Source organism: Plectropomus leopardus, chromosome 2 (genome assembly GCF_008729295.1).
Source record: "Plectropomus leopardus isolate mb chromosome 2, YSFRI_Pleo_2.0, whole genome shotgun sequence".
Taxonomy (NCBI): domain Eukaryota; kingdom Metazoa; phylum Chordata; class Actinopteri; order Perciformes; family Serranidae; genus Plectropomus; species Plectropomus leopardus.
Window position 1 is genome coordinate 23715111 of NC_056464.1, and position 14086 is coordinate 23729196.

The following is a 14086-nucleotide window of genomic DNA, read 5'->3' on the forward strand; positions in this document are numbered from 1 at the left end:
AGTAATTCAAATTATTCTGTATCCGATGCAATGTGTGGTCACATATGTAGATATCACGCTCTGTGGAAGGTTATTGACTTTAGACTAAACCTGAATAAAACATGAAAAGCAAGATTAAAGTATATATATTTATTCCACAGGACAACTTCTGCCTATGGAAAATATGTATGTTTAGTTAAATTCTTTTAGACATACTTGAGGTGTAAGCTACAGACTGTGCAGATAACAAGGTTTTTCTTGAAAGACGGAGCAATGTCTCCATTCAAACCTGAGACCCACAATCCTCTGTTATCCTATATTTATGTATATTTTGCTTTGTTTTGTCTAAACATAAAGGAGACTAACAAGTGCAAGATCTGAACTTTTCAGCAAATACTGAATATAGTGAGTAAAATAAAAAACAACTTACACTCAACATTCAACCAGACAGATCATGTTTCTGTGGAAGTAAGAGGACTATTTTTCTACTACTATCTACTATAAATACTTGTATAAATATCTACTATAAAACTAACTTTAGGAATGTTTACTATAGTTAAAAAAAGCTTTTGTCTTTAGAGGGTTTTTTTTAAAAGATTATTTTTTTTGCATTTTAGCCTTTTATTAGACAGGACAGATCAACAGTGTGAAAGGGGGAGAGAGAGTGGGGACTACATGCAGCAAAGGGCCACAAGTGGCAAACGAACCCGAGGCCGCTGCGGCAAGGACACTGCCTTTATTCATGGGGCTCCTGCTTCATCCACTCAGCCACCAATGCCCCTGTCTGTAGAGTTTTTAAAATAATTTTAAATGACTAAATGAGCTTTTTAAATAAGACAAAAAGTAGCATATAAAACCATAACATAAAATCAGGAAGCTGTCCGTAGATTTTTTTTTGTGTGTGTGTTCAGTATAACATTTATGCATCAGGGTAAGGGGCCTGTCTCATCTTGTTACTGGGCCAATAATCTATAGCAGCAGCCTGGTCCTGTGCTAAATATCTGAGGTGGAAATATGGGATAAAATTTAGACTTAACACATCGCAGTCGATCTCTGTGTGATCATCAGACAAAATCACAGACAGAGAAATCAGTAACACAGTCATCTATAATTCAGAAGCTGTCCAGAAGAGATCACATGTTGGGGTCACCACTTGTTTGTACAGTAGAGACTGAGTTTGGATAACGTTGCTGAATTCCCTGGATGTTTCAGTCGTGTCACTGAGGGGACTCGTGGCTACTCTCCTCTCTCTAGCAAATGAAAGAAAAACTTTTTGAAAATTTATAGGAGTTCTGAGTGTGTGTGTCGGGTCACGTTGTGGATTTCTGGGATACAGCAGGCTGCATGACCTCACCTGCGGTGAGTTGTGTATTTTTCCAAGTGTGTATATTTGTGTAGGTGTGTGTGAATGTCTGTGTGAAGGAGAGAATAAGACTGACGGAAAATGAGAGAGAAAAAAACTGATAAAAATAACAGATACATTTCTACAGTAAATGCTTCAAGCCTGCAATAACTGACTTTTTGGAAACAAACTGTGAACATAACACTGATATATTACCAGTAGACCTGTGGTACATGTTTACCATAAGTCTGATTGCAGCCACAGTGTGGCCCACTCAAATCACTAGCCTGTTTTACACTTCCTGTTATTCTGCCTCGCCAGTCTGTATAAAAGGTACAATTGGGGGAAAGAGTCTCGCCTTAAAGCTGGCAACGGAGGTTGTAATGGTGGCAAACTGACATCTGTGTGAAAGGGACAGCCAGCGGGACGGATGGGCGGGATGGATGTGACATTTTGATGACTTGTTTTGGTTGCGTCCGACTGCCGGGAGATTTAAAAAGCAACTTGCAGCACAAATAACTCAAAGAAGAACAAAAAATGGCAAAAAATATTTTTTTAAAAAAAGGGAAAACAATGAGGTCATGGAGCTCCATACCTTCTGAGCAGAAGATAAGATCAGTTGCCACATGACAAGGCGGGGTGGGGGGGATAACATGTATCAAAGAGCCTAGGGCGAAATTGAACCAGCAGCCGCTGCAGCAAGGACACAGTCTTTTGTATATGGGGTGCTGTTCCACCAGATGAGCTATTGCGTGCCCCTTTTAGTGCAATGTTATGCCATTGTCATTGTTAATAAAGCACTGCTGAAGCGTATGTTATATGTCTCATTAACAACATCTGTTTTGAGTTACGTGTCATGCGTCTTCTGCTTCCGCAATGCCAGCATGCTGTCTAAAATCACACACTGGTGCTGCATTATGATGCCGTTGTTTGGTTCTCTGTAAAAATGCAGAGGCGGTGTAAAGTGGGAACCTCATAGTAGCTTCATACCGTGATCTCTGCTTAAAAAGGGCTCTTGGTTTATGTGGGACAAAAACGAGCATTCAGTTTCATCTTGTTAATTCTTAAAACATTCAACCATTATTTGAGACTTCAATGAAACAAATGGGGCAAACTAACAATTGCTTAGTGTTACATTAACATAAAGTAATTTGTACCAACTTATCTCAAAAAAAGCTGTCTGGATAGCTTCTAGCAAGCAATTAAGTTTCACCTGTCAGAGAGCCTTTTCAGCAGGTAGACCAGACACTCCCATGTTTTGAGAGGTAAATTTACCATTTTTGTCAAAGGAGTCTGGTGGCTTTGAAGAGAGCATAGATAAGAGCTTCAGTTAGCCATTGGAAAGGGCTGTCTTAGGGCACAGCTAAGTGGTGAAAATATTCTAAATATAGCATCCACTTAAACTGATATTGATGCCTTTTAGGTGGCTAAAGTATGATTTGTTGCTGTCTCTGTCCACGGCTGTACATTGCTCAGCTTCCTTATACGACCATATATATATATATATATATATATATATATATATAGACATGGAGAAAGCGAGAGAGAGAGAGATACATACACACACACACACACACACACACTTGTTTACAGTTAGAAGTGTATGAATGTGGTGGAGGTTTGGTTGGGGGTGGGGTCAGGACTCAGGCCCAGCCCATTATCCGTTCTCACAGAACAAATCTCATTAAAGCCACTCTTCCTCTTAGCTCAGTGGGAAACAGATTTGGATATTGCACTCTGCCTCTTCTTTTAAACACTCGGCCTGCAATCTGTTAGGGGGAACAATGGAGGAGACTGATGAGGGAGGGGGAGTATATATTGACTTTTCTCGCTCCTCTTTCTTCTTAATGCATCCTCCCCCCCCCCCCCCCCCCCCACCTCCCCATACTCTTTTGCTGAACACCTTTCCTTCCCCATCAACCCTCATCAATCTCTCTATCCTTGCTGAGTGAAAAATGGCATCCATTACTTTTGTCATGTGGTATACAGAAATAGCATTCTTTCGACTGACAAACGTCAGGTGGAACAACTTATGGTGACTCACAAGACTGCAGGACGAAGGCACCGCAGCATAAATCACTCCTAAATATTGGACAACTTTCATACAGTAAACAGAAGTAAAAAGTTAAGAAAATGAGTGCACATCCCCAATACTGCAGGCTGTGCAAACCGAGCCTCTACACATGGGTGAGCAATTTGTTATCTCGCTAAACTCTGAAATATTTATCCCAAAGGCTGCTACTGGAGATAGCAGTGTGTTTGGTATTTAGCCTCTACACTAATGTTACTACAGCACCTTGTTTTATGACCTCTTTACCTACTTTTAGGCATTTGTTTTATTCACTAGGAAACTGTTTAAGGTCATGTCTTTAAATTACTTAAAATGCTAAAATTGTGGTTTAGCCACACAAGCTGCTCCGTGAGGCTGTACCTCCACATTATGTCGAGCTAAATGCTAATGCTAGCATGCTAAAATGCTCAAATTGACAGTGCTAACATGCTCATGCTAAACAGGCATAACACGGCCTTCATTTATGGAGCGCCTGCTTTATCGACTGAGCCACTGGACGCCCCTTACTGTCATCATGTTAGCCTAAGTCTAAGTGATATTCTTATGTAAACATACATGCATGTAAACACAATAGGCAATATCGAGGTCAGCAAAAAGTTCAAGGTCATGTCAATAACGATGGTACTAGATTTAAATTTAGAGACTCGGGGCACCCAGTAGCTCAGTCTGTAGAGCGGGTGCCCAATGTACAGAGGCTGTGTCCTCGCCGCAGCGGCCGCAGGTTCAGCCTTGACCCTTTACAGCATGTCGTCCCCTCTCTCTCTCCCTTTCACATTTACTCTGTCCTATTCATTAAAGGCCAATAAAGCCCCCCAAAAAAATCTTTAAAAAAAAAAAAAGAGACTCACCAAGTTTGTTTCCAGTCATCTTATGGAAAACATAAATGTTTTAGCCCAAATGAATGTCAATCCTTCCATAGCTACCAAAAATTTTACTCATATCACTACTTCAAAGTCAATAGGATGCATCATCTGGTGACCATGAACGCTGTTACCAAATTTCACAGCATTATCTCCAATAAATGTCAACCTTATGGTGTGTCTGGAAGAAAATTCAGGAGATAACCTAAGTCAGTGGGATTCATCATTCACAAAATTTCACAGCTGTCCATCCAATAGTTTTGTGAGATATTTCGGTCTCTTAGTGGTGGACTGATTGATTGACAGATTGTGACCTTTGAGCCATGACACTAGCTAGGCCTACAATGTAACCACTTTGCTTTATCCGCTTAAGCATGACAAATGATGAGATCACGACACGTAAGTAAGAAAGTAAGAAATAGTAACGATCGGTGCATTCTGCACAGTGTGGCATTTTGGTGTTAATTACATTAGATATCAGCAAAGTGCTGTTTTTTTTTTGTTTTTTTTAAACTTTTTATTTGTCTTTTTTCAAAGAAGAAAACAACATAAGTAAGACACATACTCCATCACTCTACAATGAGAATAAACAGCTTCAAATTACAGAGAGTGATAAGTGTAGAGTATGTAACGAGAAAGGAACATTAACACAGATTATAAACTAACAAAAAGGGAGAGAGGGGCATGATGCCCTATACTTTTCTCCATCATGATAGCTGAGGCTGTGAGTGTTCAGTGAATCTGGTCCATTTTTCCCAGCGTTGATGCAGAGACCTTGCTTCCAGTCTTAAGTAAAAAGTCAGTTTTTCCATAAAGTATAACTCCTTAAAAAAACCTTTCAGGCTCCTTAACAGCAAAGTGCTGTTAAGGAGCCTGAAAGGTCTGCAGGTGCTGCATCAGTGATTAATCAATTGCCATCATCATGCCAAGTACAAAGGTCTTGACCCAGGGGACAGGATGGACGCTGCTATTAACTCTCTCCTCTTGACACCTCTTAACAAAATACTCTGTAAAAGCAGCAACCTTTAATGGCCACTGGGGGAAGATTTAGACTGATAGCTATCCATAAAAATAGTGGTGGCACTCTGGGTTTGAGGTCTAAACATGAAGTCATTACAGCAGTTGGCTGCACTGCTGCTGCACCTCTAGGAGGAAATGTTTGGAAAATGTTACTCTGTATCTACTGTGTCAGTAAAAATCTGATTTTAAGTACCTGCAGTTTTGTTGTTGTATAACAAAACATTTTGGGACACAGAGTACCCTATGAGCTCCAGTGGAAACATACAGTGTCCTAAACAGATGTGATTATGGGGATTAGGACTGTCTCTCCCTCCCCACCCCTCTCCCTGTCCCCTCTGACCCTCTCATTCACCCGATGGGAGGAGGGTGAGGGACAGAGCGGAGGGGGATTGGCAACAGGTTTCACTGCACTGGCCAACACACTTCATATGTTCAGCTAACAAACAGCTCTTTGTACAAATCTGCAGACTTTAATTCACATGGAGATATTCGTCAGACGTTAGCTGTCAGTTTTTCATTTTATATGGTTCAGTTTTTATTTGGTGGATTTACTCGCTTCTTCTTTTAGAGGAATAGTAAAGATGATTAGGACCATGTTTGCACACGCAAAGAAACATCCTGGGGTAGGTTGCATCATATTCATGGATCTATTGAGCTCTGTGGGTATTTCTATGAGTAACATTAAGCTCTTACTGTCACATATCGATACACAAGGCCTAAAAACAGATTTTCAAACAGAAAGTTACTTTATTTTTGTTTTAATGTATAGCTTTCTGGAATTGTTCACATCAGATTTAAATTCACTGAATGGTAGGGAAGACTTACTTAACTTTCTTTGAAAATAAATATACTGTACATATTCTGTGTGTATACATAACGTCTAAAAAGATCAGATGTGTAGTCTATGTGCAGAGTATTGTTTTCCAAAATTGATACACTGATACACACTGATTTTGAATACTTCAGACAGTTTTAATATTACTTTCCTGCAGTATCATTATCTCGCTCTATTATTGCTAATGTTTGCTGTGGTCATTCTGCTGTTCCCTGCTATTGACCATAAAATACATTTTATAGCCTTGTTGTATTTATCTTTTAAATTGTATGCCATCAATGTCATGGGTTAGAAATTTCCCTATTGTGACAACACTGATGCAGAGAATGTGGACACATTCATTATTGCTATAACTAAAAGACAAGATTTTTTAAGTTTTACTTACATTACTCATATATGGAACAATCCTTTATCTAACTCTACAGCATACTTCTACAAAAACAATCTATTTGTTTCATTATTCAAGCCAAAATGAGTTGCTGCTTTTCCTGGCCCTGGTATCATATGCATATATTGACCAGCCTTAGTGTGAAGGATTAAAAACATGCAATATTATAGTAATATAATATTAAGACCATACCAAACTCCATTAATTAAATAAAGGCCATGAGATGTAGCTGAAACCTCTAAAAACTAAGAACTCGACATTTGAGCTTAGATTGTTTTGTTACATAGAACATTAAAACAACTATAAGAACTGATCTGAATGGTTAAAAACAGGCACAGTGACAGCACATAATTACTTTGTATCATTGGTATGTTAATTTGATTCATTGCTAAAATAATAAAATGAGGAAAGACAAAAAAAGAAAGACACAGCTGTCTGTGCCTGTTTTTTTTCTGTTGCCTCAGAGCTACGCTGAGGGTGACCCAAATTCGTGGATTGACGGGGTTGGCTTGGCAGTGCACCAGAAAAGTAATAAGGGCAGCAACAGTATCGAACCCCAGCGAGTATAAAACACTTCCTATATCGGTCACGCTCAATGGTGAAATGTGAAACACTCACTTGTGTGGCACGATATGAAGATATCAGCACTGGGGAGTGGACAGCTCCCAACACACAGGCCTGTCTTGATTATTCGCTTTGTGTGTGTGTGTGTGTGTGTGTGTGTGTGTGTGTGTGTGTGTGTGTGTGTGTGTGTGTGTGTATGATCAAAGCTGACCTGCTTCCGTGTGTTTGTGTGTGATGGCTGTTTGTGTTTACTTCAATGATCGAAGCTGAGCGTCTGCAGTCAGTGGCACTTGTGTGTGTGTTTGCGTGTGTGTGTATATGATGAACTTTTTTCAAGGTTAACTTGGGGAAGTTGAGAAGTTCACAATGAACCAACTTGTAGAGGAATTCGGCAAATACAAAACCAGCGCTGGCTGAGCACACTGCACAGTAACTGACTGGTGCTGAAATACAGTAAATAGTCAGTTAATCAATGAGTTCATGATAATTCTACTAATCAGTTAATCACTAGGTCATTCATAAATTAAAAACAGCAAACTCTCAGGAGCATCAGCATGTCAAATGTCAGGCATCTCTACTTTACTCTTTACAATACTGACACTCAGCATCTGATCACTTGAATAAAAGCCTGAAGCAGGACGTCAATGCTCCAAGTCGGAGTTGTTAAACAGTTGCGTGCTAAGTGGAGAGATACTTTCCTCATCTCTCTCCCGCAGCTTCAAGGTAGTGAATATCAAAGTTTTATCGTTCTCCTAATCAACAACAAGGCAAGCGGCAACACAATCAGACAGAAGACAGATGTCTAGACGCAGCTGAGTAGAGACATCCTTCAGTTCAACCTGATCAAACTGTCATCTCTCAACAGCTTGACTAGATCTGTGTGGGCTGAGAACAGCTGTTCGACAGTGGTGTGACTCTCTCCCGCTCACTGTCTCCGTCTCATGCATAGAGTATCACGTAGCAAAGTCGACAGGAAATTTATGCCAGTGTAGTGTTGATGAATAGATGCTGCGCGGTGAGAGGATTGACACGGCTAAGCTTTAGGTGTTTAAGATGACATATCACATTATCCCCCTGTCCCCCTAATGTGCTTTCTATTTTAATTCCTGTCATCATCACCGCTCAGCGCCATCAAATAAAAGTGCATCTGTGTGTGTGTGGGCGTGCACAGTTACGCTTGTGTTTGAGTGCTCAGACTGGGTGTGTGTAAGCTCATTTGTGTGCGTTATGTGTGCGAGTATATGCATATGTCTCGCTCTCAGCGTGTGTGTGTGTGATGCTGTCGCTCAGTCTGACAGGTATAGTGTTGAGGAGGAGAGGCTGGTGCACACACAGAGATGCAGCAGCTCTCGCTTCCATGGCGTCCTTGCCCGTTCAACCCAGGCTGACAGTGAGCTGCCTCACACATGGCCTGGGCCTCATGCATATGGAGGAGGGCAGGGAGAGGAAAAACAGGAATAACAACTACCTATGTGTGTGTGTGTGTGTGTGTGTGTGTGGGTGTGTATTTCACATAAGTGTATGTTTACGGTATATATCACAGCCAACCACTTGATGGAATATGTTTGTTTACTTTCATATGTCTGTGGTCTGGGTCTGGGACTAATGCTCTCCTGCTCTCCTCTTCACAGTTAATCCCTCAATTTGTCTTCCTGACTGTGGGCATCACAGGGGCCACTCTCTATCTGATCCGTCTGGCAAGAGGACCTCATGTCACGTAAGATAGTCGTCTGTCTAATCTTGTTGCCATTGTAGTAATCCTCCACCTTGCTTTGGATACTGTGATATTATTCTAAACCTTGATTACATAAAGCTACATCATTTGAGAATTTTTAATCCTGACAACAGTGTTGGTTTCTGATGGTTGGCCCCATTCTGGATCTTGGTCCAGGCTGGGAATAAACTCAGATTTGCTGATCTTGGCAGCAAACACATGTTCTTATTAGTAAAGAGCAGCGAATAAAACATTCAGGTAATAGGACTCTCACATTCAGCTTGCACTGCCTTTTGCCTCAAGAAATGACAAATGTCAAAACTAACTTCAAATCTGCAAAAAAATTCAGCCCCCCGATTTAAAGGTTGGGCAACATTACGATTTCAGCATGGAATTTGAAAAAGATTTGGTTTCAATCAGCGGATACTGAATTCAGATTTGATGAAATGCTGTAAAAACCCAAACACTAATACCATCCAAGAGTGCTCAGAATTAAATCCAGACAAAGCTATTTTGATAGCTCTGTATGCTGAGTGTCAGTTTATAAAGAAACAAAGCCTGCTGTATTACTCTGTCATACCTTAGAAGCTGCACTGAACTCAATGACTGCACACATACAGTAAATGTGTGCTGTTCATGTCCTATTTCGGGCCACACAGAACCACTTGTTCTGCGGGTCAGCCATAAAGCCTGACCTCATCACCAGCTGATGATGAGTGCTGCGGTCTGTGGCTGCCTCTCTCTCTCAGAGACTGTCTCGTGTTAGTGGTAATGGAGGGAGAGGGGGAGACATGCCCGCGCTGCCATCAGCCTCTCTCGCTCTCTTTGTTTGTGCTTTGGTGCTGTGACGTGCTGCCAGAGGGGGGGGAAGAGGAGGAGGGACGGACAGTCGCAGCGGAGCGCTGTGCAATCCAGACTTTGGTTAATGAACAGAGTAGCACTGCCAAGTCACTGGGCTGAGTTCACCTCATCTCATAATCACCTCTCTTATTTTTCCAACTTGTGTCTCCATCCAGTATCTATGTATTCATCTCTGTTTGTCTCCTTCTTTTCCTCTATTTTCGCAGCTATTTGTTAATATCTTGGTTTGTTTCTCTTCTCAAAGTCTTCCTTTCCTCTGCAGCTGCTCTTCATTTTGCTCTTTGCCTCCATCGTGCATGCCTCTCTCATCCTCATTTCTTTTCTCTGTCTTCTTTCTTTTTTTATTGGGCATGCCCTGAATATTTCCACATTTCCAGCCTGTGGGACAAGAAGAACAATCCAGAGCCCTGGAACAAGCTTGACCCATCATACCAATACAAGGTAATCATATACTCCTCTGTAGCACTGAAGGACAGGGTGAGGCTGGGGGAAAACAGTTCAAATTAGTTTGATATTAAGCCAAACTCTAGAGCGGACCAGACTACCAAATTTTACCACTGGGTGTCACACTTCACTCAGCAGCCGCTCCCCAGTGAAATATGATGACATCATGTCTTAACAGCAAACGCACGCATTAGCTTCGCAACATCGAAGCTCTCTGTCCACGTTAGATCTATCAAATATGCCCTTCTCTGATGTCATGTACACCAACCATATATCAGCTGTGAGCTCAAGATCAGACTGGAGACATACCACTAAAGATGGGAGAGTAGTCTACTTGCTATTATTTGTACTTTTAAAACTCAAAACATTTTATATTGTGATATTTTAGTAGAAATGACAAAAAATAAAGCCTTCAGCAAGTAGCCTCGCTTGTTAATAGCGATGGTCAGAAGTTTGCCAGAAACTTTCAGCTCCCTGGTGATCTCCCTTCAGCCAGCTGCAGCCTTATTTTGATTTCAGCAGTGAATTTAAAAACTTGTATAAATAATTTCTCATTTAAACTTCATGAATTAGCCATTTTTTGTCCATAGTAGCACTTTGTAGCACACAAATCAGGCATCAGAAAAAAATATAAACGAGGGTTTTGACAAAAGTTCAGCTAAGAACTGCTCACCGCGTTGCTTGCGGCCAGTTAAGACACCTTCTTTCATGAGCTTCAAATTCAAAATTTTGCCATAATGGAAACATTTTAGTTTTCTTAAGAGACTCAAGACCCAGACACACAAAACCTACATCAAAGAATTAGCAGCGGCAAAGGCTGCTTATGCGTCGCCTCACTTAGCCTGTGTCTCAGCCAAAACATGAACACACTGCAGGAACTACAGTTGACGGCCAACCAGCACGTACGATTTGCACCTACGTTATGAGGAAATGACTCTCCATACAAGCAGATGGTGATCGTCTGCAGTTGCCATTATGAGAGAGAAACCAGAAGGCCGTCTTGACGCTAGTTAGCCAGTTAGCACTTTAACAACACATCCTAATGTTGAAAGAAGAAAGTATATTCATTGTGCACTTCCTGCTAAAGAGCTCGATGGCCAAAGTAAATAATCCTTCCTTTAACAAGTTTGTTTTGAGCTCACTCACTCCTGACTTCAGCCATTTGTTTTACTTCCCTCACTTCTATTTCTTTACTCTGCTATGTCTCGTCTGGTCACCCCATAAAACACTTGAACTTTCTAGTAAACAAACACAATATGTGTCACTCGTCGCTCATTTGATTTGTTTCATGTCGCCGTGCTCAGCTCAGCAGCAAACTGCATAAACAAATATCGTATTAAGTCAATCACAATGTCATACTGCTTATTACAAATAACAAAACTTGGATTCAGCGGTATTACTCCATCAGCACAGATTGCAGAAGTCGACTACTTTTTTATTGTGCCACAACGTGTCAGAATGACAAAATTTCAGTTCAGCCAGTTTGCATAATAGCAAACTGGTTTAAGCACCAGGCTGGACTGGCAAAACCAAAAATCTCCCCAACTCCACTGAACAACTACATGCATACTCACATCAATCGTATCTGCCAGAAAACTAAGCTAGACAAGCACGTCATTATTTGCCTGAGTCACTGTAAATCTCCCAAAAACCTACCAGAATAAATCTGGACCAACCAGTGCTGGCAAAATGGTGTCAGATCAACATGGCTGCCTTCTGGCTTTCTTCACATTTTGTTCAAACAAAGGAAAACAAAGTGTCTTTCAAAAACAAATTAAGGCAGATGGAACCCGGAGCTTTTAGTGGTCGGTAATAATTTGCCTTACCTCTTGAACAAGGCCAGAGCCTCAGACAAACTAATGAAAATATTATCAACGCTGACCCAAAATAGAGCAGAAAAACAACCAACTGACAAGTCCCAGCAGAGGAGATCTGGCTGATGTGTTTTTCATAGAAAAGAGCGTTTTCCTGAGCGTTTCAAGGCTGCACTGCTTGCCAGTGGAATGAAAGTCGCTGCAGACAAAAGGTCAGGACACGGCATGTTTAATTCTCGATAGCGAGGCAAAGGTCTCGCATCAAAATTCCACTGAAGTCCAAACAATGATCGTAATGAGGAGGGGGAAGTAGGAAAGAGGGGGAGGAGAAGGGAGGCGAGGGTTTTAATGGCAGACCAATCAAGAAAAATACACAGGAAGAAAAAAATCACCCCCAGTGCAAAAAAAAGTGTGTTTTTCATGGTTGGAGTGTTATGATGTATGCAGAACACACTATATACACACAATATAAATATATAAATATATAAATATATATATATATATATATCCATGACTTATGCAAACTGTTGTCCTAAAAGTCTCAGCAAGATGAAAATCTGGAAAATAAATGAGCTAGAAAGCATCATGGTATATACAGTGTAGTGTGTTTGGGTGAGCTTACATCTATATTTGCACTCGAGGAGAAAAAAAAGTTCACTCTGGCTCTCTTTTTTCCCTCCTAAAGACAGCACTGATGAATTTAATTTAAGCAAAACAGATTTAAATGTATTCCCTCTGCCTTACACAGTTTGTGGCCATCAACACAGACTACAAGAACCTGAAGAAAGAGGGCCCTGACTTCTAAAGGTCCTCCAGGCAACTCCGGGGGCACCGAGTTTGGCAGGACCTCCTGCTGTCGCCTCAGTGATGCGAGACGTCTTCCTGAACATTTCCTCAGATTCACCTCATGCACCACGACAGCAGCGCTGAATTAACACTGTAACCCTGTAACCAAAAACTATTAAAGATTACATGAGACGGAAGCCAATTCTTCAGTGGATGATTAATGTGGCTGCATGCTATTATTAAGATGAATTTAGCAGAAAATATTTTACTTTGTTGGAGGTAAAAGTTAATCTTGAACCATTTCAGGCCACAGTAATAATAGCGCTGAATATCAGTGTTAATATTTTCTGTTAGTTCTCTTTCTTGTGTGAGAGGTCAAAAATCAGTCTGATGCTGAAAAGCCGAAAAAGTAAGTTTTAAATTTTTAGTGAATCACACAGTATTTTTTTAAGGCTGCACCAATCCAACTTTTTATACTGGCAATGGATCAAATGCTGCATTACGTGAAAGGGGTTGCACGTAGTGAGGAATCACCAAGAGAGAGACTTGATATGTGTGTGTGTGTGTTTGTTTTTTTTAGCAAAACAAAATTGGTCAGAAACCAGCAACTTTAACTTTTTATATACAACGCAATTCATGCTGAATTGCGCGAATTGAAGGTGAGAGGATTTTTACAATTTAAACTGAGTAAATCTGTGTATTTAGCAGTATGACTCCTTTGGGTGACACTAGAAATGTTGCTAACAGCTAATTTCCTGACATTTAAATGGAAATATAAACAAGACTCGCCAACTAAAAAGCAAAAAAAAAAAAAAATTAAAAAAACAGTCAAAATTTAGCACAATTTAATCTAGAATTTAACACTGTACAAAAGAGCCATTTTAAATTGTTTATCGCATTTTTTAATAAACAACTCATATATCAAATGGAAAATAAATCTTTAGGAAAGGTGCCTGATTATTACAACTCCACTTTCACTAGGTGATCACAATTGAATAAAATAATTAGCATTTTAATAATAAGTTCAACCGACTCAGTATTTCTGATATCGCCTATAGAGTGTAGAAACATTTTTACTGACTAGTCGACTAATCGTGCACATTCCTAGGTGACGCAGTGATGTCATCAGTCACTAGTGATGGTCAAAAATATCAAACATTTAAAAAAACTGTAGCAGGGTCCAACTATATTACCCTAGGTAAGTAAAAGTGGTCAAAAAAAATAAATAAATAAAATCAAACACACAATAATTCATTACATTTTTTTCTCATATCTGTCCAGACCTTCTCATGAGTAAAGTTTATGAGCTGAAGCACAGGCGAGCGTTTCAGCTATACTTTGTTTTTATTTGATAACTGCTGATGAATAAAACAATTTGAAGAGGGGCAAATAAAAATTGACTCCGGAC

At 40.3% G+C, this 14086-nt stretch overlaps 1 protein-coding gene across 1 annotated transcript; it reads left to right on the top strand.

The window, feature by feature from the left end:
* Positions 1 to 5853: 5853 nt before the first annotated feature.
* Positions 5854 to 12835, top strand: LOC121948626 (cytochrome c oxidase subunit NDUFA4). The gene is made up of 4 exons (XM_042494024.1): positions 5854 to 5895; positions 8691 to 8776; positions 10012 to 10075; positions 12641 to 12835. Exons 1-4 carry the CDS (start codon positions 5854 to 5856, stop codon positions 12695 to 12697), a joined length of 249 nt encoding a protein of 82 aa, XP_042349958.1. The 3' UTR covers positions 12698 to 12835.
* Positions 12836 to 14086: the final 1251 nt, after the last annotated feature.